The sequence below is a fragment of the Triplophysa rosa genome, linkage group LG17, assembly GCF_024868665.1.
Source record: "Triplophysa rosa linkage group LG17, Trosa_1v2, whole genome shotgun sequence".
In the NCBI taxonomy this organism is placed as follows: domain Eukaryota; kingdom Metazoa; phylum Chordata; class Actinopteri; order Cypriniformes; family Nemacheilidae; genus Triplophysa; species Triplophysa rosa.
Genome location: NC_079906.1, coordinates 12,420,313 through 12,443,043, shown reverse-complemented (window position 1 = coordinate 12,443,043; position 22,731 = coordinate 12,420,313). Strand labels below are relative to the sequence as shown.

Genomic DNA, 22,731 nt, shown 5'->3' with positions numbered 1-22,731 from the left:
TAGAGCATAACGAGTTTGTTAAATGTATAAATTCGATCATGAAAAATTATGTGTAGATGTTGTTTCATTAATAAATGCCTTTTCGCCATACTTTAAGAAAGTGCCACCCGCAATTATGCCTATGCAGGGGAGTACCGAATTTATGCGTGTATATTATAATGTGGAATGATAGGGTTCCATTGGCCAACCCCTCTGTCCACCACACCTCTGTCTCCTCAAGCCCCTAGTGGCGACTCCTAAGTACTTGATCCTCTCAAGCTGTCTTAACACTAGAACTACCAAGGCAGTCATTTTGACCGTTTTTAAAATTTGCAATGTAACAACTTTGTTGAAATAAAACCCATATAACTACAGTACCCTGACTTTTCTTAAATATATGTATATTGTGTTCTTACATTGTTGCTTTATTAAAATTACTAAACACAAAAGAGTTCTGAGTATTTCTACCTCGAACTGCCATGGCGGTCAAATTGACCGTATGCATTACAGACATTGTATAATTTCAGCGCTCTTTCCCGCCATTGAAGATTTGCGCCACTGTTGCCTAGCAACTTATTATCTGACTTTTTTATGTTATTATTAAGCTAAAACATAGCTTACCCTCAAAATGTCAGCAAAAATGAAATACAGTTCTCTAAATCAGTTAGTTTTCCCACAGGTTAGCGAATATTCTTTATAACTGTTTTTGATCTTGCTAATTTGGTCATAATGTCCATACATGTCTATGAAGGTATTTACAATGCAATGAAATACATATTGTAATATTTTATTACTTATTATATTCTAAAATTTGTTTTTATTTTACATCATTTTATCTACTTCGAATATTTGTAATTAGCAGGCTACCCAATAAGTTCTGTGGTTGACGATGAAATAATATATTTTTACATTCGTAAGAATTTCTATTTCGTGTCCTTATGTTTATTAATACCTATCCTAACAAAACACATCAATTTATTCATGCATTTTGATTTCAGTTGTGGTGCGATTCGTGTGATCCAAATATAGAGAAAAAAAGGTTAGATATTATAATTTCTAAAATTCACAACATGTTTTTATCTAACAAAATATTCTGCATCAATCCATATTTGTTGCCGTTTAGACTTTCAAAAACAACATATTCATTGCGGTGAAAAACTTTGCTCTTCTGCTTGCCGGATTCCTAAAACAGAACACCGGACACAAAGCGAGACACACACCTCCGGGTGCGGTATTATATACAAAAATGAAATAAACAATCGTATTATGTATGCCGTCTGAGTTCGCTGGCACTTGGGGATGTGGTTGAGGATTTTTATGTTTTTTTAGTGTGATAACATTATAATATATGACAACAGACATTCAAAGCTTCATTCTATAATCTGAATAGAAGCTTTGAATGTAAATATTGCATGACAAAAATGACAGTCTAATATGAGCGGTCAAAATGACCGCTACGGGCATTCTCGTAGTGATAGATTTCCGGGAGTTCTAGTGTTAAATAATTGGGAGAGTGATTCTTAGCTTTAAGAAATTTGATAACTTGCTTTTATACTTAAGTTTGGAAGTAGGAGTAAATTTCATGAATTCTCAGCACTTAAGACTGAAATGGCACTTTGAGAAGCTTGATAAATACGGGCCCTGATCTTAGTGTTTGCTTGTAGAAGATCTAGTAACTCAGTCTGACATAGTTTGCATGACTCCTGGTTGTGTAATTCCTGTCTAGATATATGCTAAAGTAATAACTGTCTCCATTATTTGATCATTATTAAATCAATTATACAGCCATATTCACTAGAAACTGGACACAAGTGTCATTTATAACAAAATACCATTTACCACGTGCTTTACAGCTAATAGCTCAAAAAAGTGCTGAGTCTTGTGAATAAGGTGCAACCTGTTATAAGCCTGATTTACATAAAAAGGAGGCTTATTACCACTGGAAAAAAATGACAGTGACTTCATTTAAATACTAAAGATGTAAGGCTCTACCAGCACAGATGGGCTGGTTAAACTATATTACGGCTACTGAGTGGGTTGACTGTTTAAAGCACAATTTATATGTGTGTACTCTGTTTATATAGCCGTGGAAAAAACTGAAGAGACCACTCCAGTTTTGCCTTAAATTGGCATTTTTGCATACATTGTGGCGATCCCAGTCCATTTTTTGTTGAATTTCAACAGAAACAAATCTCAGGAATGACACTCGACAGCAAAGTGAAAGACTGATTGCAAAGACGCATGAAAGTTGTGGGTGAAATCAGACTTATTCCATCATGACTTCATTTTTGATCTCATTCTAAAATATAAATAAAACTTTAGTATTGTGTTTTTTAAACATTTTTTGCCATAATACATTATTATTAGTCACACTTCATGTTTGTCACTGGGTTTTGCAAATATCTAACCAATAAATAGTATTAAAAAGTGCTTGTCAACTTTAACAACACAGTGTTTAATCGTTTACAAAAGAAAAATTTTTGGGAAGGACAGCGATTATATTTTTGTTATGTTAATCAGTTTGTCCCGTTTAAATTTTCTGAAAATAAATAAATATAATATTTTCTTTTGGAAGTTATTGAAGTTTTTGAAGTGGTCTCTGCATTTTTTTGCCACTTTATATAATGTATAGCAATATATGTGTTGCTTCCCTTTCAGATGAGACCGTCCCTAAATAATTAACAGCTCACTGCCCTTTCTATGGACAGACAATATATAAAGACAGAGAGAGAGAGAGAGACTGACACCTGTCTGAGTGCAGGTCAGTGCAGTCCAAACAGGACAGAGATAAAAGACATGTGTGCACGCATGCACGTACATAAACTCACACGTTCACTCTGTTAGGTTTCATGCTGTGATGTTGAAATGTTTTGACAGGAAGTTGCTCACACACACTTGCACACCGAAGCTCTTTAATTACAGACCTGTCCTCTGAACACCTCTCTATGCAGACAGGTTGGGTTTATTTGTGTGTCTACCAGCGATATAGTTTGTCCTCTCATAATGGCTTGGCTTGTCAATAATTAGAATGTATAATTGACTATGTTACTGTGTGTGTGTGTGTGTGTGTGTGCGTGTGTGCGTGCGTGCGTGCGTGCGTGCGTGCGTGCGTGCGTGTGTGTGTGTGTGTAGGGGTGAGTCAGCCTTTGTTGCATTTTGAGACCTAAAGGTGTGGAAATAACAGACATAAAAAGTCAATGAGATGATATAAAAAACAAATGTGTGTGTCCACAACGTTAGGGGCACTAAACATTTAAGTTTGCACTTGACTCACAACACAAATACATTTGTATCACAGAACCAACACATTAGTTTCAACGGAGAGGAGACGCAGACACAGGTCTTCCAAACCAGAGAGTGTCTCCTCACTGGGGCTCTGATCCTGCTATGGCCCCTATACCCCCAGCTGTGCTTTGTCTTTGTTGCATTATTAAAAGGCACATTCGTGCTTTCTCTTTCTTGCTGTCTTCATCTCTTTCTCTCTCTCCCTCTTTCTGTCTCTACCTATCTAGATCACAGGCAGGACATCAATGAATAGAGGTCAGAGAGGGGAAAAAAGAGATGTGTATGTGCGTGCGTGCGTGTGTGTGCGTGTGTGTGTGTGTTTCAGAGACTCTTTTCTAATTGATTAGCTTTCAAATACACACAAGCCTGGAAAAGGAATCGGTGTCTTTAAATGGTGAATACAGATTTTCCCTTCATCTGCTTGGACTCGTGTATCAGGGGTCTCGTGTATGAAATTGTTTGGCTGTTGGTTATTGGCGTGAGCAGCAGGTTTTAATTGGGTTCCCACTGTCACTTCAGAGTTGAATGAATTAATAATTCATGGGGCACCCAAGCAAACCAGAGGTAAAATTGCACCGCACATTACTGAAAGCTTTCTTACAGAGCAGTCAACCATAATGGACCATAAGTTCAGCATAAAGTTGCTTCCATACACTATACTATTAGATCAGAAGAAATGGGGTTGACCCAGACCATTATATAACTACACTGGGCAGAGTCGTGTTTGCCTTGCAGATTAGCTGAACAGTGAATAAGTAAAAATAAGAAAGCATACTTTATGCAACATGTTATACATGTCAGAAATATACTGTATGTACTTTTCAAATTAGTTGTGTGTACTACAAAGTGAGCCAATTTAATCACATACAAGTATAGTAGGTGAAAAAAGTACACTTCCATAATGTACTTAAAGTGCTCTATTTTTGCACACTAAGTTTGTACTTAATATACTAAAAATTCGTCTTTATTACTATTTAAGATAATCTTAAGAACATCTAAGTGTACTCAACTGTGGTATTTTGAGTATGAATGAATATGAACTAAAATGTGCTAACAATGGCACTTGTAGTACAGTATGTTAAAGAACTTTTTAGTTCATATTCATGGTGTCTCAAACTAGCACAGTTGAGGACACTGGAAAAAGACATTTTTAGGATATCAAGTACAAACTTAGTGTACTTCTTTCACCTAGGATTTACTATACTATACTTAAAAATATACTTAAACTTCGGTTCAGTTTCAAAAAGTATTTGGACACTTAGCCACACAAAATTAATACAAAATGTATGAATTTCTTTGAAATGAATAGCAAAACAAGGATTTATCAAAAAAGAGTGTAATACAAACACTATAAAGGCAAAACATTTTATAAAGACATTTTTCTTGTCAAACTTTATGGAACGTGGCCATAGTTGGGAACTACCTGAAGGGAACTGATTTTAGCACATCCACTAAAAATCACAGTGAGACCATTTGGTTAAAAGTGATTTTTTACTTTTACTGAAGTGTAAAAATGGATAAGAAAAGTCAGTTCTCAGTAACTTGTTATTCTACTTGGTTTGATATGTTGAAACCAACACAACAAAGTTTAGCTATTCTTAAATGTGACAAAAGTGCCCAAATACTTTTTCAAAGCCACTCTAGGTAAACTTGCAAACTGCCTTTTAATCAAGACTGTTAAATTCTGTTAAAAATGTATTTTGTACTTATTTGAGTTTGCCGTTTGAGTAACTTAAATGCTGACACCAATAACCATGTACAGATACATGATCAATTGATAAATGCATGCACAAGTTTGTTTTATATAAATCCCAGCATTTGTTAAGACCCATGACTCACCACAGCTTCTTCTAGTTTGACACCTTCCACCCGATGTAGACAATACAGAATATATCAGAGACACAAAACAGACAGACACACGCAGGCACTCTTCCTCTGTTGAAGAGCTGGAAAAGTAGGTGAAGAGAGAAAGATGGATGGCTGAAGGTGAGCTGAGAGAAAGATAGACTTAGATAAAAACGAGAAAGGTCCAAGAGACAGATAAAAGACATCAAGGTGCCAGCGTGTGGTGAAGCTTGAGCGCTTTCCGTTTCGATCGATGGGAATCCATTAAAGGGACATCTGCTGTACCTTTCCACTACCTTAAACGCACCACACACATATATGCACTCCCAGACATTTGTAGATGTGCGCCTGCGGACACAGACCACACATCAGAGTAAGAATGAGTGGATGAAACGAAGCGTCATTGATTACAGATGACACTAGCAGTAAAAAGATGAATAAAACGGTTTCAACTGAGATCTCCGCTGTTTAAATCACCATGGAGACAAGTATTGATTGTTCCCAGTGTTGGAGACCCTGGATACTGAAGTCATGATTCCACATGTCAGGAGAAATTGTCTTTAAGGACAACAGGAGACAAAGAATGCCCTCTGCCCCCATTTCCGTCACGGTTAATGTCTTAAGCAGAGGTAAGATCAGACAGAAAAGACAAATGTCTCTAATATACTGCCGTATAACACAGCAGTCTTTCTTCAGTTTCGTTCTGTCACCTTGGCAACTAATTGCATTGTTAAAAATTAGCATATTCAAATTCACCAAATGGATCATGTCACATTGAGAGGCTGTAAGTGGGATATGTATCTTGCAGTACACCACTAAGAGGCACCTCTTCTTTCTGAAGTTCCTTATTGATATTCCTCAAACATTCAGCCTGGTAACTTTTGAATCTCTAACTACTGAGCTATTATTGTAAATATCCATATTTCCTGACAGAGAACACTGAAGGTGAAGGTGTATATCACGTCTGTCTCTGTGATAATTCAGTGGCTAAATCTGGTGGTAGTTGCAAAATGCCAAACATCACATGCATCAACTTATCTAATATGCATGTTTGTATCTCCTCTTTGCCCCGCCTCTCTGAAACACGCAGATTTTTTACAAAGCTCATGGCTCTGAAAAGCGAGGTGTGCTATGATTGGCCAGTTAACCAGTGTGTAGTGATTGGCCAAATACTGCAAGCTGTGATGGAAACGTAACGCCTGTTACCATATTTGGAACGCCCACCTTACTTGCATATACATTTGGGCGGCCTTTGTCAAATCATATCACAAACTGACGTTGATTTATGGGGGTGTGGTTACACTAGTGCTGTAGTGCTGTAGTCTCGGACTCGAGTCCGGACTCGAGACGTTTTTAATGGTCTCGGACTTGTCTAGGACTCGTTGGTATTTGAACTCGGACTTGTCTTGGACTTGGTCATTGGTCTCGCAAATGTTCTAGTCGGTCTCGTCCGAGTCCAGCGATATATGTTTTATTTTCTCCTTCAAAACAAAACATTGATAGAGCAATATTCTTGTGATCCGAAAACTAATGATCCGAAAACTGTTGCCGACTCTCGACTCTAGAACGAGAGCTGCGCGTGCTCATAAGTTCTCTTTTCACACAGCAGTTCAGTGTGTGCTGTTGTTGTAATTAAATAACTCCGGTATATTGGTTCAAGTCCGCGGGACTGTCATGCACGCCAGAAAGTGAATAACTGAATTAATTTGTGGATAATATTAAGTGTTTACGGAAGACGTTAAACGGGAACGATTCAGCTGAACTGGTTCGACCGGTTCACTAAAAAGAAAGAACCGGTTCGAATGAACGATTCGTCCGCGGCGCGAACCAGCATCAATCATTCATCAGGCACGATGTCAGCGAGCAGCGGCATAATACAGATTGGTTTTACAAACCATAATAAATGTATCGACAGTGCGCTTAAAAGGAAACTTTTTGTAACAAAACTTTCCTCGAAACATGTGGGACAACATCCAATTTCGTAAGACACCTGCAAAGGCATCACAAAGACAGGTAAGTTAATGCCATGTTTCAGAGTTAGCATTGCATTTGAGTATTTTAGAAAGTTTGGAAAGTAGGGCTTAAAGATAAGATTGATTGTATTTTTATTGTCATTGTGACGAACATGTTATTTAAGGATGGGCACCGACGTGCTTATGAACGAGCCGTGGAGCCTCTGCTCTTTCTAGCGGCTCCTCTATCGAACACACACGTGCACGGGCAGGCGCGCACACGCACACACACGCACAAAAGTGTTCATTGCTGCACAACCTTGCTGTTAGGAGGGCTGATAAAAAAGTTCCTTAAAGTAATAAACAGTTACACTTCGGCTTTGTGACTTTAGTGCTATACCTATATAGTAAAAATAAAATGACCTTATTTTATCTGCTTTTTGATCATTACAAACAATAATGAAAATTATTATCTTAGAATAGAAGATATGCTGTCTCTTGCATCACATAAATTATCAATAGTTAAGTATGTGGTCTTGTAGTCATGATTTTTTTCTGTCTCTCTTGACTGTCTCAATTGGACTCGGTCTTGACTTGGACTCGGACTTGACTCGGTCTCGGTCTCGACTAGTCCTGGTCTTGGACTTGTCTTGGACTCGACAATGGTGGACTTGACTACAGCCCTAGGTTACACGAGGCGTTTCAGGCAGGTCTGGGTGAGCATTCGCTTTTAGATAGAACGCATCTTTTGTTCTGACACTTTAATTTTTGCAATTTTACGTGTGTAATACATGCACAGGCAACTTATAACACACCAAAGACACAGAAAAACACGTATTCGCGCCATATGACCCCTTTAATTATTTAAATTAAAACTCAATTATGAAACCAAGCCAAAAGGGATACATATTTGTAATATTTTTTGTGCATAATGCAAAATAAAAATTTGAAACTGCAATTTTTTACTTTTGCATCTCTGTCGCCATCTCTGTTTGAAAAATGAAATTGCAGGTTACTTTATGTATTTATCTTCATATGGTTTGAAGTCAACCGATGTTAAATTTCCCACAAATTCATACAGATCAATATATATCAATCACTATTATAAGCTTGCCTTGTAAATCACCGGAAGGTAATTTACCCAAATAAGTTATGGATTGCAGCTGTATACATAAATTAATCAAAATAAATAATAAAATACTAATGTAATGTCTGAATTAAGTACTGTCTTAATTCAGTCATGAATAAATGGTGCCATGCTGCTATGACTTCACCCTTGCAGGCTCCCTATTGGCTGATTCAGAGGTCAAGGGCGGCCATTTTGTGTTTAAATCATTGTAGTCCTTAATTTACAAAACTTAAGTCAGAACTTAAGAATCAGTCTTAAACTTTACTGAAAGTTGCTTTTAGCTTCTTTATAAAAGTCTCCTACTCTTTAAAAAAGTCCTACTTCTAACTAAGAATTTTTTGACACTTAAGTCAAAGTTTTATACATACAGTGTCATGGTTCTGCCCCACCTTGTCTTGCTTTTCTTGACCTAGTGGCAGAACCATGATAGAACCTCTTGTTTTATGTGGAGAGAGTCAGTTTTGGTATTCCATATACTCCCTCTCTCCGGTGTGGCGTCTCTGTTCCCGCCCTTTCGTCTCGTTATTGCTTGTTAATTAGTTCATGTCCCGCACCTGTCCCCTTCTTGATTTAGTCCCCTTTATATAGTCCTCTTGTTTCATTGTCCTGTGCTGAATCATTGTACTGTCGTGTGTGTGTCATATGTGGTGAGTTCCTGTCTTGTCAGTGTAGTTTAGTTATTTTTGTAAAAAACCCTTGTGTTTTGTTATGTTACCCCCCCCGTGGGTGTTTGTTTTGTATTTATATTTTATTAAATGTCTTGTTAACCCCTTACCCGCTGTCTGCACCTGGGTCCTCTGTCCTTGTCCTCACCACCCACGTTCATGACAGAATGATTCAGCCAACGACGGACCCAGCAGACAGAGGGATCTCGGCGGGAGGGGTTGATGCTGCCGGGCTCCCTTCCAGGGTCGAAGCCGCCGGACTCCCTTCCAGGGTCGAGGCTGCCGGACTCCCTTCCGGGGTCGAGACTGCCAGAACCCCGTCCAGGATCGAGACCGTCGGGCTCCCTTCCAGGGTTGAGGTCGACGGGTTGCTCTCCAGGGTCGAGACCGCCGGTGTCCTGTTCCCGCCACGGATCCCTGCCGGCGTCCCAGCTGGTACCCAGGCCTGTTGAAGTCTACCGCTTGTCTTGTCTGTTTCTGTCCTTGTTTGCTGCCCAGCTGCCAGAGAGCGCTGCCCAGCCACCGACTTCCCCCCCCCCCGTCTCGTCGACATCCAGGCCTGCCCAGCCGGTGATAGCCGGCCTCCCAGCCGGCCATCCAGTCGGCGCCATGTCCTGTCCAGCCGGCCTTCCAGCCGGCGCCATGTGCTGTCTAGCCGGCCTTCCAGCCGGCGCCATGTCTTCATGTCTTCACATGTTCGGACGTGTATCAATGTTTTTCATGTTACGTTCTCGCTCGAGTTGAAACTTTTCAACTTGTGCCGCCCGATTCGCGTCATTCAGGTTGCGCGTCTTTGCATTGACTTTGTATGTAATTTACCCGTGCAAATCGCTGAATTTGTGTTTAGTGTGAACGCAGCATAGACTTGGCCTTGACTTTGACTTCACCCCTGAGATTTCTGAACATGTCTTGGACATGCAAATCTGGTTTATCCATGTTTATTGAGCTCACATTGCTTTGACTGCTGTTGTTCTGAAAAGGCCCCTCTGATCTCTCAGGAGAACCGCAATAGTAAAATGTTCCACAGTGACATCATCACCCCTCTGGCACATTCGATTCAGTGGCCAGATTGGATTTTGGATCATGTCATTGAGACCTTGTGTTGGTTCCATTGAACCTGCCAGTTTTTCAAATATGCATGAAGGTGCACAATGTCTTAAATGGGTAACGGAGCTCTGAATAAGTGCAATCTGACTGACCGCTGATAAGACGCTGGCAGATGACGGACGGCTATCATCACCAATTACGTGCCAGTTTAAGGCTGTTGAAATCTGTGGTTGAACAATGAGAAGCATCAGGTGCACGGATGCTCCAACTGCATATCTGTGTCAGTAACTGAATCTGCTTTGATTAGGATCAATGACTGTCTGTGGTTTCATTAAAACCCAATCAGTAAATTCAATCACCAGCCGATGCTGGGCTCCTACCCGGGTCAAAGATCAATTTGCGCTACACATTGCTTCGGTGGTTACAGCGTTAACCCGCATCTCCGTTCTGATTGGCCTGAAAGCATGTGCACCAGGATATTAGCTTGCTTTGCAGCATGAGCTGGCCGGTGTATCACTTTACGGAGAGATACACGTGAAACCGATCTATAGTCGGAACGAAGCGACGTGGGTTCACAGGCCAGCATTATTTAGCTGAGTGAAAGAGGACGGATAAATTAGTCATGATACTGAAGATCGGGACTGTGACGCCAGTGCATTTGATAAGACACAGGTGCTGTTTTCAGGAGCGGGTGTGGCAGCCTGGATTGGATTGATCATTTGAGATGGATAATTGATGTTATGCAAGAACTTCTCTGTCTGGGTCTGCAATAGGAGAGAAGACAGAAATGTGATTTTACACTTTTTTTGGTATTTATTATATTTATAATTGTAACTGAGTTTAAGGTTTTGTAGGATGGTATGATTTTAAAAATGTCAACTTTCACAATTCATGTTTTCAAAATCATTTTATGTTGCTTCCAAGCAGTCAGGTACTTGTACCCACCCTACTGCGTACAGGTGGGGGTTTTTTTGAGAGGGAAACAAAATGTTCCGCCAGACACATCGTTTACCTGAAAGGTTCTTCATCTCACACGAAATCACATCTGGAGTAGATTGAGGGTGTTAATGTGTGTGTTTGCGTAATGGGGTGAATAAGAATTGGGGTGGTACGTCTCGTCAGCTGAGAAATTAAAAGGGAGAAATATCACGTCTGAAGGATGCTGGAGGAGGAGTGGCCTAGTTTCCTCAGCAACCTACTTACAAACTTCAAAACTTAAGCAGGCGGTAGTCAGATGAGTTGATGAATCCTTTAGGAATGTTTGTGGCTGAAACTATGCCAAATGTTTCAGTATGTGTATATGAAGAGTTTGGTTCCAGAATGATATAACTCCGTTTTTAAAAAAAATCAAAAATCATGTTTTTTCATTGTGCATTCCAATTAATATCAATCAAACTGCATTGATTTAAGCCATAATAACTCAAAAAATACAGCTAACTAACACAATAAAACATGATATTTGATTTTTTTTTTAAACGGAGTGAGCTCATTTTGGAGAGTTTGGAGAGTGGAGGCTTGTAAGTCTGAAATAAAGCCAATTGCCCCAGAAACTGACACTTTCTAGTTTTTGTTTAGGATTTTATGTTTTCTAGGTCCTGAGAAATATAGGCTGGGAAGGCTGTGCTCAAACTGCAAATGTTCAAAAAAACATGCCTGTGGGAAAAAGTAACCATGTCTTCTAAACCTTAATTGGAATAAATGGAGATTAAATGCAAATGTTTGCATAAAAGTCCTGAGGAAGACCCAGAAATCTCACATATGTGTCTTAATTAAAATTTCAGATGAGATCTCAACAGTGTCATAAAATGTGCTCAGTTTGGCCAAAATACTAAAGTCTGTAATCAAAAGGTTTCTTTATAACTTAATTGCAGAAATTTGACCGTTTTGAACATTTACATCAAATTTATCCAAAACAAAATGAACTACTCTATATAATCTATGTTAATAAAAAATGTCTACAGAAACATATGGCACAAAGTTGATACATAAACAAAACATACAGTAACTACAACAAATCTCCTGACCCAAAGGAAAATGTTATTAAAAATGTTAAAATTATCATTATACCTTGGGTTATACCTTCAGTTGTGTTTCGTTAGATATCAACTTAGTGTCAGATATTTCTCCTAAAATAGCATATGAGAAATAAAAACAGAACAATAGAAAAAATTTGTTAAAGAGTACATAACATGAGGTCATGAAAATGACATTTCATGCCGTGTGTAATGTTGCCGTGTTTGAAAGTAAGCAGTCTGCCAAGTTGTAAATCCGAAGGTGAATGAATAACATAGTTATTGGCTTGGAAAAAAGGGAGTCGACTCTGAATCAAACAAACGAGTTGTCCTTCGTCCGATTCGTGAACCGCCACGGATTTATGTCACTACATGTAGTCCCCGCCTACGTCTTGCTAGGACTGCTCGCGAAAACTTCACTCTTCTCCCCCAAACACTGTAGCTCATTCGCGGTAGACCAATCACAGCAGACTAGACCATCTGACCAATCACATCAGACTAGGCTAGCGGAAAGGAGGGGATTAGACAGATGAATCGCGGAACAAATTGAATCATTTGAGGGTCAGTCAAGAAGTAAGGTAAGAATAACTGCCTATTATTACGAAATAATAGTGTTTTTACACCTTCTATGTACATAAACTTATTGTTGGACACTCCATAAACCAAAGTAGGACCTTAAAAATCCCTAGTTATGTACTCTGTAAAATAATAATCTTAATTTGGGTAAATTTGATGAAAATCTTCATTAATATGGACTTTTGTTTGCAGACCTTCCATCTGTGCTCAGTTTGTGACATTGTGAGATCTCTTCTAAAACTCTAATGGAGACATTTGTGAGATTTTGACCTCTTTTTCTCAGGAGAAATATCTGAGACTTAAGTTTCCACATGCTCTTCATTTATCTCATTGACATCTAGGAGAAATAATTGTTTGTTTTTAAAGAAATCTTATCTGTGATTTTTCTTTCTTATGCGGAGCTATGAAAAAACAACCACGAAAAGTTTTTTTTCTCACAAAAATCGTGAATGTTCACACAGAGGTGGTTTAAATTCCATGTTTATTTCACTGCAATCCTTCTGTGCTCATAACAGCAGATTCGCTGGTGAATGAAATGAGAACATCTTTCTTTTAATTGTTGTTTCAGACAACACCGAGCTAGTGAATGTCGGAATATTGGAATGATGGCTCCAAGCAGGTCGCACCAGCTCTGTGGGAGGGGAATCTGAAATGCGAGGGGGTGGGAAGCAGGAAAGAAAGGAATGAGGAGGATGGGAGAGAGGCAGAGCTTTAGATGTGAGTGGGATGTGAGTTTGGGAGAGCGTGTGTTGTGTAACAGTAGTCAGGCTGTAATGTAGCGAGTGCTAACTGCAAGTCTGCAGGCCCGCAGCGCTAAAGGGCTAATGACACGCTCTCCATGCTAACGACACCCCTTTCCTCATTACTGCCGCAGTAGAGTCACAGAGCGATGAAAGCAGTCAAATCAAGCAGTCTTCATGTGTGAAAGAGGTTGTACGTGACTGTTTGCGTTAAGGAGAACTCAACGCAATGATACGTCCCTTTGACAGCTGAAACAGATCTTGGAAAAAGGGCTTTTGTTTTTGTAGACTATGAAACAGAGGGTTCTGTATCAGACGTGTTCTCTTCAGAAATGCCATTGTTTGACTGGATTGTGGACTAAAACTTTGACTGGTTCTCCACATGCACAATACTACTGTATGTATTTCTGCATTCCTTTCACCTTCTTCCTTTTTTCTTTTATCACTCTCGTTTGTTCCAAATCTGTCGTATATCAGCTTTGGTCTCAGTCCAGTACTATGCATAATGTGGCCGCAGCTCCCTTATCAAGATAGTGTACACTCTCCTTCACCCGAATGTTTAATTGTGCATAAGCTGACTCTTGCATCTTAAAGACTTAAAGACACACACGCACAGATCAAGAAGGTCTAGAATACCTGGAGAAGGCTATTTATCTAAATGATAAACTGGTGCGGACCCTTGTGGAAGGACGTGACCTGCATGCTGACATCTTTGCTCACAGGCACTCAGTTCCGGATACAGCCAATCAGCTGTTGGCTAAATGTCATGTGACATCCTGCCCCAAGTCCTTAGCGACTGTTCCGATGACATGAAAGGCCAAAAGATGCCACCATGGACCATGCTAACAAGCCAAATCTTGACCTTTGACACAAACAAATAATGCAAACAACACCTTGGAGCTATGATCTAAATTTAAATAGAAAAAGGCCAACTGATGTTGAGAAGAGCTAAGTTCCTCATCAGCTCTATAAATGAAAGTTTTTTTGTTTCATTCCTTCATTAATATTCTAATTTCAGTCAGTTTCAAAGCAGATGCATGTTCATGAAGGTGTGGAATACATTATCAGATATGCAGATGTGGAATCAGGTTGATACACATGAGGGTTGGAAAAGATGAAAAGGCAAAACAAAAAAATGTTCTGTGTTTATTGGTTTTGTATGCTTAGTGTGAATTATGTTTTATTGTGTGAGCAGAAAATCTGCATACTATGAATAATTTTAATCAGATGATCTTATCGTTTGATTTGTCCATTTTAAATGCAAAGGACTGTGTGAAGGACCAAACCCTTGATTACAAACACCATTAAATCATTTATAATGCTTTAATCAGGACCTCTAAAAGCCTAATGTGTTTGTGTCTCTGTGTGTGTCTATAGGTTTTTGTGTTATTGTGGAAATGGTAGAAATCTGATCCACCTACATTTCGGTCTCTACAATGAAAATTGATTATTAAACATGCTAAATGAAGCTTAATTGAACATGTAAAAATGCAAATAGATAGAAAGGATGGAATGTACAGTTTGACCCCCTTAATGTATAGAAATCTCTGTGTGCGTGTACGGCAGGAGACATAGTCAACTTGAATGGGATCCACACAAACAGTCAAACACATGCACGCGTGCACACACACACACTCAGACAGACAAACACACATAATAAAACATAATAAAAACGTTAAAACATACACGTAGTTCTTATATTCTTTTATGATTCATATCAAAGAGAATGGTCAAACACACACACAGTGCTTTGCAAAAGTACTCATAACCAGTTTTCTCATTTTACTTTGAAATGTATCTCTCAATGATTGAGTTCTCTTATCACACTGTTTATGGACAGTTATTGTGCCCAGCTGGTTAGATGTGGATTGTTTGGATTAGTCAGACTGAAATACACTTCCTAATAATTTAGAAAAGTACAAAACAATATATACAGACATCATGATCCTCATAAATCACAGTTAGATGAAAATGAGAAAGCAGAATTTATTCCAATACACAGAGCCGTTCAGAAGTAAGCCGTAATCCTGAGCTCAGTCCAGAGGGAGCTTTTGTTTGGCCTGTACTTCGATCAGTCAGAGCTGCTAAACCTCGCGTCCTGCAGGGTATTCAGTTCTGTCTTTTGTGTGTACCAAAAGACTGTTTGTCATCTCTTAGCTTTGTGTCCCAGCTTGTATTGTGTACTGCTATAACGTGTATATTGTGTTGTAAAGTGTAAATTAATTTAGATTACATAAAACACTGCGAGATCTCTCTCTCTCTGATATGTTCCCACAGGAATATGCAAAAGTCGTCTTCGATCGCCACCCTAATCAACTCCTGAAATGAGTTTCGAAAAGTGTTAAATGAGACTCCAAAAATAAGACAAATAGCTTCGACACAGATTGATGAATAATAAAAACGTTTCTTTCTGTTAGTGTTCTTTGAAGAATCTTTCATCACTTTAAAGTGATTAACTTGTTCATGTCTCAGATGTTGGCGACGCTGCAGTGTTTTATGCCACTGTGGTTTACTAAAAGTAGGGTCGAACCTGTCTCACAAAAGCATTCCTTCCTAATGAGTCATTTTGGTGATTTGGGACATTTAAATTCCGACTTTAGGGTCTCTTTACAAATCCCCTGCTTGCTCTGTGTTTTCCGATTGTGTTGGATTGAATTGTTCGTCTCTTGCACAAAATAATTTAATGAAGGAGCAGGATTAACCATTGTTAATTAAATCCTCTTTGGCAGTCACGAAATAGACTTGGATTAGCACAAAGGAAAACTGTATTAGTTCTTAACATCTGTATATGTGTATGCATGTCACATAAAAACACATTATCTGCCGTTGTGGTTAAATTTGAGTTTTTTCTCCTCCTCCCGGTGCTTCTCTCTGATTCTCACTCTGTGGTTGTATTCTATCAACATCCAATTACTTTAGACTATAGCGTTTTTAAAACGAATGTCTTCCTTCTCCTAAAGCTACCTTGAACAGTCCAATTTGTTTGAAAAGACATTTCAGCTACTTTCTTATCTTCAAAAAACGTTTTAACCCCCCACCGCCTGAATTCAGAACGAAAACCATCGCACAGGCTAAGGAAGATCTACTGTGGTGCGTGTAATTGTATTTTCATTTTTCATAATTGTATTGAATAATGTTTTACATCCATAAAATAGTCAGGGCATTGGATTGAGCGTTTTACATGTTCTAATTCAAGCAACTTTCCTTTGGCTCAGTGGTTAGAGTGGGTTCGATCCCAGGGATTGCAAATACTTAGAAACAAATGTGTAGTATAATGCAATGGAAATCGCTTTTAAAGCGTCCGCCAAATGCATAAATTTAAATGTGACTTAAATGCCTTTGTCCTTCTCTTTTGGGTTTTGCTGCTGTTTTTTAGTGTGTTTTAATGGGTGATTTTTCACAGCACGCTAATAATATTGGGCCTATTCTATAATGTTTTAAAGACCTAATAGCTGGCTGTACTCAACTCTCTAGACAAAGACTTATTACGCAAACAAATGGGTTTGGGTCTAATCTTATAAACAAATGGGTTGGTAATCAAATGACTGCACACAAACAGCTTTCCAAATAGAACACTTTCCAAACGAACAACTTTCTAAACAATAGACTTTTCCCGGATAGATTTCAGATAAATGGTTTATTAAACAAATGTATATATAAATAAATGTGTCACCTTCTTTCACCTTCTGCTTCAATTATCATTTGTTGCATTTGAAGTCTGGCACCCCTAATGAAAAATCACACTGACGCTCCTTTATTTGTTTCATTCGCCGCGTAGACTTGCCAATTTTCACTAAACCAAAAGACTATTTTTAGTAAGAGGTTGTGATTTAGAATTAGTGTTAATGTAATAATCAAAACAGATGGATTGTAATTGTTACGAGGCGCTAGATTTGTGCAGGTGTGATACCACGTGTGTGTGTCTGGTTTTATTATTGCTCCTGGGTTGTGAAACAAGTGTTATGAAAAACAGGACTGCATATTTCAGTGACAAATCTATCTCTTTTTCTCGCTCTTTCTCTGCAGGTATGGAGACATGGTCCCTAAGACCATAGCGGGGAAGGTATTTGGCTCCATCTGTTCTCTTAGTGGGGTGCTGGTCATCGCTCTGCCTGTTCCAGTAATCGTTTCAAACTTCAGCCGTATTTACCATCAGAACCAGAGAGCCGATAAACGCCGGGCTCAGAAAGTTCAGGTCAGTGGATTTTAAACCTCATCTGTGTTGTTAAATTACACCATGTTCCATCTTCTGTTTAAACAAAGAGGAATTATATTGGTCCTGAGAATAGTATTGAAGGAGACGAATCAGAAATAGGAAAATGAAAGAAGATTTATGAGTAGTGGTGCCCGGAGATACACTTACAAAAGTATCAGATGATGACAATTGATCAGTTGTGTTATTCATGCACCATGGTATTTACTCTTTGATCAAAGAATACTACCATGGTACATTATTGTTACTAGCACTGATGTTCCTGCGCCAGTTTTGGAATAGAAGACAAAATCCAAAGTAGAAAATCGTAAACCTAAAGCTTTTTTCTCCTTCAATCTGCATTAGCTCTTCTTTTGAAATGTTGGTCTTTTGTCCTGCCACCAGTTTTTTATGGGTCTGTATGTTTTCCTGCTGATATCCATGTTGCTTTTTCTTGCCTGATGAATAAGGTTATTAAACATGTTTGTTTCCGTGTGCATGACAAATAATAGTGCCCGTTCACAATCCCTTTCTGTCCCCATACAAAATAACACTTCAAACAAACAGCCTTAATGTTGAATTAAGCCTTTCTCATCCCCTGGGGGAATAAAGGGATGACCTGTCACCGGTTTAATAGTAGCATGCTGTCAAAAGATTGAGTCTAGACTCTGAATGAGTTCCCAGCAGGGTAACATGCCCTGCGTCTCTCCATCTATCACTCTATCGCTCTCTGCTCTCCTCCAGACATCTCTCTCACACTCTCTCTCTGAAGGTTATTTAGTTTGGGTGTAATTATCTGTTAAATCACCATGGGCCCCTCGGTTATAATGCTATAGTATATGAATGGATTTTTTAGAGATTAGTTTTGATTGCAGAGAAAATCAACATGGTCACTGTTGTGACACACTATAGCTTTATTTCACTGAGCTGCCTCGCTGCCTGTTGTCTGTTTGTGAAGTATTCATGCTTACAATCATAAAACCTCATACATTACGGATTTGGATTTTTTTACACAAAGTTACAGTGCTAAAAGTTTCTTTAAAACAATGCAATAGAAGAAAAAATGTTGGCTCCTCAAAGGACCTTTCAGTCAGGAACCATTTCTTTATTACATTTTCATACCCTGTAGAGCTTTTTTCCACTACAAAGAACCTTTTGTCAGGCAGAAAGACTCAGTTTATGCTAAAAGTCCTTACAGCCCGATAAGGAACCTTTCAGGAAGTCTAGGCAGCAACATCCATCACCCAATCTGAGCTTCACGTATTAGACTTGACTCACTATTGATTTTAAAAGAGTTCGCTGTTAGCATGTTGTTGATTTAGTGACACTGTACTCTGAACAATAATAATAATACATTGCACACAAATACTAGGTAAATGAATTAAGTATTATTATTACTATTATTATCAACTAGTTAAAGGTGCTGTGTGTAATATTTAATAATTTAATCTATTTACAGAAATGCAATGTAATATACTGTACATAACTATGTCTTCAGTGTTGTATAAAGACCTCGCATAATGAAGCGTTATGTTTTTATTACCTTAGAATGAACTAGCTGCATACACCGTGGGTCCCCTTGCATGGAATTCACCATGTTGTTTCTACAATATCCCTAAACAGACAAACTGCTCTGTAGAGCGTATTCTTAAATACGCCATCTCCTTCAGGAAAGAAGAAAAAAAAAAAACGACATCTTGGTTCTGTGTCAGCCACCATCTGCTGCTTCAACAGTGCGGGGAGGGGTAGCGAGAGACGCAGGTTGCAATTTGCACCCTCACCATTAGATGCCTCTAAATTCCATACACTGGACCTTTTTTATTAAAGCTTAAGCTATGATTAAGCTTTCTGTTTTTTCCACCATATTGGACTTTCACTCTGGCCGGAGTCTGCCAGATGCAATTAAATGCATGCTGGGGTTGCCAGATATGATTCAATCCATTCTGTTAATATATGCTACTTTGAATTTAAGTAAAATAATGTATTTTAGGAGGCTACATAGTTCAGTTTAACTTCTGTCCTGATGTCTGGAAAGGTTATGGAACTATGTGTGTGTGTGTGTGTGTGGGGGGGGGGGGGGGGGGGGGTGGAAGGGTTGGTGGGTGCGTGCCTGCGTGCTGCGTGTCCAAGAGATGTCAACTTCTACACCCAGCGATGCGTTGCACATGCAGTCATGGAGTTAATGTATGCTGATGAGAAATTAATGCATGCCAAGGTTTGGGTGGATTAACAGGGCCACAGCGTCGCCAAGGGCAAGATTTCCTACGGCTTTAGCATTTTATGTAATGTTAATTTACACTTTATCTAGTATGGCAAATTCATACCCAGAATTCCATGTGCTCCCACTGCAGCAGTGACTAGTTTGCACTTTATCTCAGTTTGTATCAGCCTAAACAGAGTTTTGATGTAAATTTTCACAACAGTGCTGTCCTAAACATTTTCTGTCTTTTATCCATGTGCCACAGGGAGATGCAGTTCAGTTTCAATCAGAACTAAAGCTGCTTGGACCATCCTGTGGTCAAATGTATTTATAAAATGTGTAGTGTGTGTGTGCGTGTTTGGGGGGTGATTAAAAACATCACTAAGCTGTAACTAATAAATGAGTGATACAAGTGCATGAACTTGCTTTGAGAGCTTAGTTAACCTTTGTCCCTGAAACGGCTGTGCTTACTAAGAATGAGCGAGAGAGGAGAGGATAGCCAGTAGCGATGTTCATTCTAATGATAGAGTTCCACAAATAGCCTGTTTGTTCGAACAGGCAGTTTTGGAGAGGTGACCTGTCGGCACCAGAACAACCAAAATTTCACAGAGGTCTTTTATGACTGTTTTATTATTTTGTCAGTTTGATTTTTATTGATACTTAATTTTCTTTTGTAAATAATATTAAAATTATTTAATATTTAAAGGTCCAGTGTTTTAAATTTAGTGGTTAGGATGCGAATTGCAACCAATGGCTTACTCCACTGCTCATCCCTCCCTTTTGAAGCACTACGGTGGCTGACACAGGACTAAGATGTCGGGACGTTTTCACTTCTTTGTCAAACGAGATAATGTATTTACGAAATGCGCTCTGTAGAGCAGTTTGTGTGTTTAGGGCTACTGTAGAAACAACATGGTGAATTCCACGTAAGGAGACCCGCGGTGTATGTAGATAGAAATAGCTCATTCTAAGGTAATAAAACATAACGCTTCATTATGTAAGGTCTTTATACACTTCTGAAGACATAGTTATGTATATTATATTTCATTTCTGTCAAGAGATCTTTTTTCTCAAATTTTCAGTCTAACTTTTTGGAACCAAGTGCATTTGGTGTTAACAGAACGAAATAGTTGGAAGCTGTTATAACTGTGTCTAATTGATATTTGGTGTTGATGTGCAGAGTGCTAAATCCTAAAAGCGTTTAAAGTTCGATAGTGACAGCTGTTTTGTTTCTTTGAATTCACTTTTGCATCCAGGTCACCTTTGTATCTGCCGTAGCCTATTTAACATGATATTTTAAGCTGAAGAGAAGCTGCATATATAATATATAGGTCTAATCTACCATTATGAAATCATAAAAATGTGTAAAATGTAAAAATGATGCTAAAATAACTGTTTAAAATATAATGTAAATAAAATCACACACATCTCAAACTCATCTGTATCTCAGGGGATCCCACACGACTCCAAGATTGACAACCTCTGCCCTACCACAATAACACAGAGCTAAAACTCTGCAGCACTGGTACTGCACCAAAACTCTGGATCTTTAATAATAAACCAAACCACTACATTAAAATAACCACATCGCAACGTTAATATTACTGCACTACTACAGCAATGCACAACCACCTGCAGAAACGGCAGTGTCCGCATTCGACTGATGCCAGCAATGAAATGGAGATTCATTCAGCTTCAGGGTCTTTGCCTCTTTTCTAGAGCACTCTAGGGCTTTCCAGAACGCTCTGCACTCAGATCATTTCTCACCTGACATTTGGGTTTGATGCAGAACTATTGAAGTGAGCATCACCTTAATGAAACTTTGATCTAAGTGAAGAAGGCTTCCGATTTTATATGCTGATTTCGTCTCGCACCGGCTGATTGTGTCTCACCTCACGCACATACACTGCAGTTTTCCTGGTGACTGCAGAAAACCATATACACGGGGGAAGCCTGTTAATAATAAATGCTAAAGTGAACAGACAGTAGACATCAGACAATCCTTCATGACTGATCACTCAATGATCTCATTATCCTCAAACGCTCACAGTTGATCCAATGCTTTGAGTTTTGTTTAAAGTTAGTCCAGGAATTAAAGTTTGGTTCACAGTTGATCTAGGAATCAAAGTTGGGATTTATTATAATTGGGGTTTATTCATTAGCCCTGCAGTCAGGCCAGTCTGTATTCCTGAAAACAGAATTGTCGGTTGTGCTAGTTCAGTGGTTTCAGTGTATGAGGAGCATGTCAATGACTCATTTTTAATTTAGCGTTTGCATAAATGTGAGCCTAGTCAACTTAGCATTAACATCATTAAAAGTGATTGTTCAGGCAACGATTTAAACAAATCCTAACTCTAATGCCTCATCCGGCACCATTTGTGCTACAGACATGATGCAAAACGATAACTCAAAAGGCAAGTGTGTTTTACTTATCTAAACTAACTTGTGGTATTATGCCGGATTATAAAACAGGTGAACAAAAGCCTGAACAAAGAAGAAGGAGGGACAGAGGCCATATTTGGTGCTTTATCTTATCAGAACAGTACAAGGTGGCAATTTCACCATAATTTTTCATCTGAAAATGTAAAAATATTGATCTAAATTGCTTTTCACAGCACTGCCTACTTGTATCTGTGTTTTTCTTTAGGTAGAACTGTTTTCAACAAACAGTGGACGAGGAGTGGTGGTGTTTAATTGACATAAATAATCCATTTAAGCTTAAGCAGCTTCAGTTTTGAGATGTGATGTTCTTGTTTCCGAGTTCTGTGAGGATGTACGTCATTGAACTGACTCATGGATTTACACGGATTTGTTCAGGTCCTTTGGGTTCTGGAGTCAAACGGGAGCTCCAGGTAGTTTCTCTGTCTCGCTAGGGTGCATGTTTGGTGTAAAGGGATAATTCACCCCAAAAATTCCGTCACCATTAAATCACTCTCATATTGTTCAAAACCTGTGTATGACTCTTTCTTTTATGATACACAAAAGAAGATATTTTGAGAAATGTCTCAGTGGTTTTGTGTTCATATGATGGACGTCAACGGGGACAATGTTGTTTTGTTACCCACATTCTTCTTTTGTGTTCTGCAGAAGAAGGGTGAGTACAATTTGA

The 22,731-nt window shown here is 38.8% G+C and overlaps 1 protein-coding gene across 3 annotated transcripts in view; it reads left to right on the top strand.

The window, feature by feature from the left end:
* kcnd3 (potassium voltage-gated channel, Shal-related subfamily, member 3) overlaps positions 1-22,731 on the top strand; it is an 83,086-nt gene that overhangs the window by 52,244 nt on the left and 8,111 nt on the right. For all 3 annotated transcript variants that reach the window (XM_057356552.1, XM_057356551.1, XM_057356550.1), the window contains exon 3: positions 17,257-17,425. In XM_057356552.1, coding sequence (XP_057212535.1) covers positions 17,257-17,425 — 169 coding nt within the window. The remainder of the gene's footprint in view (positions 1-17,256; positions 17,426-22,731) is intronic.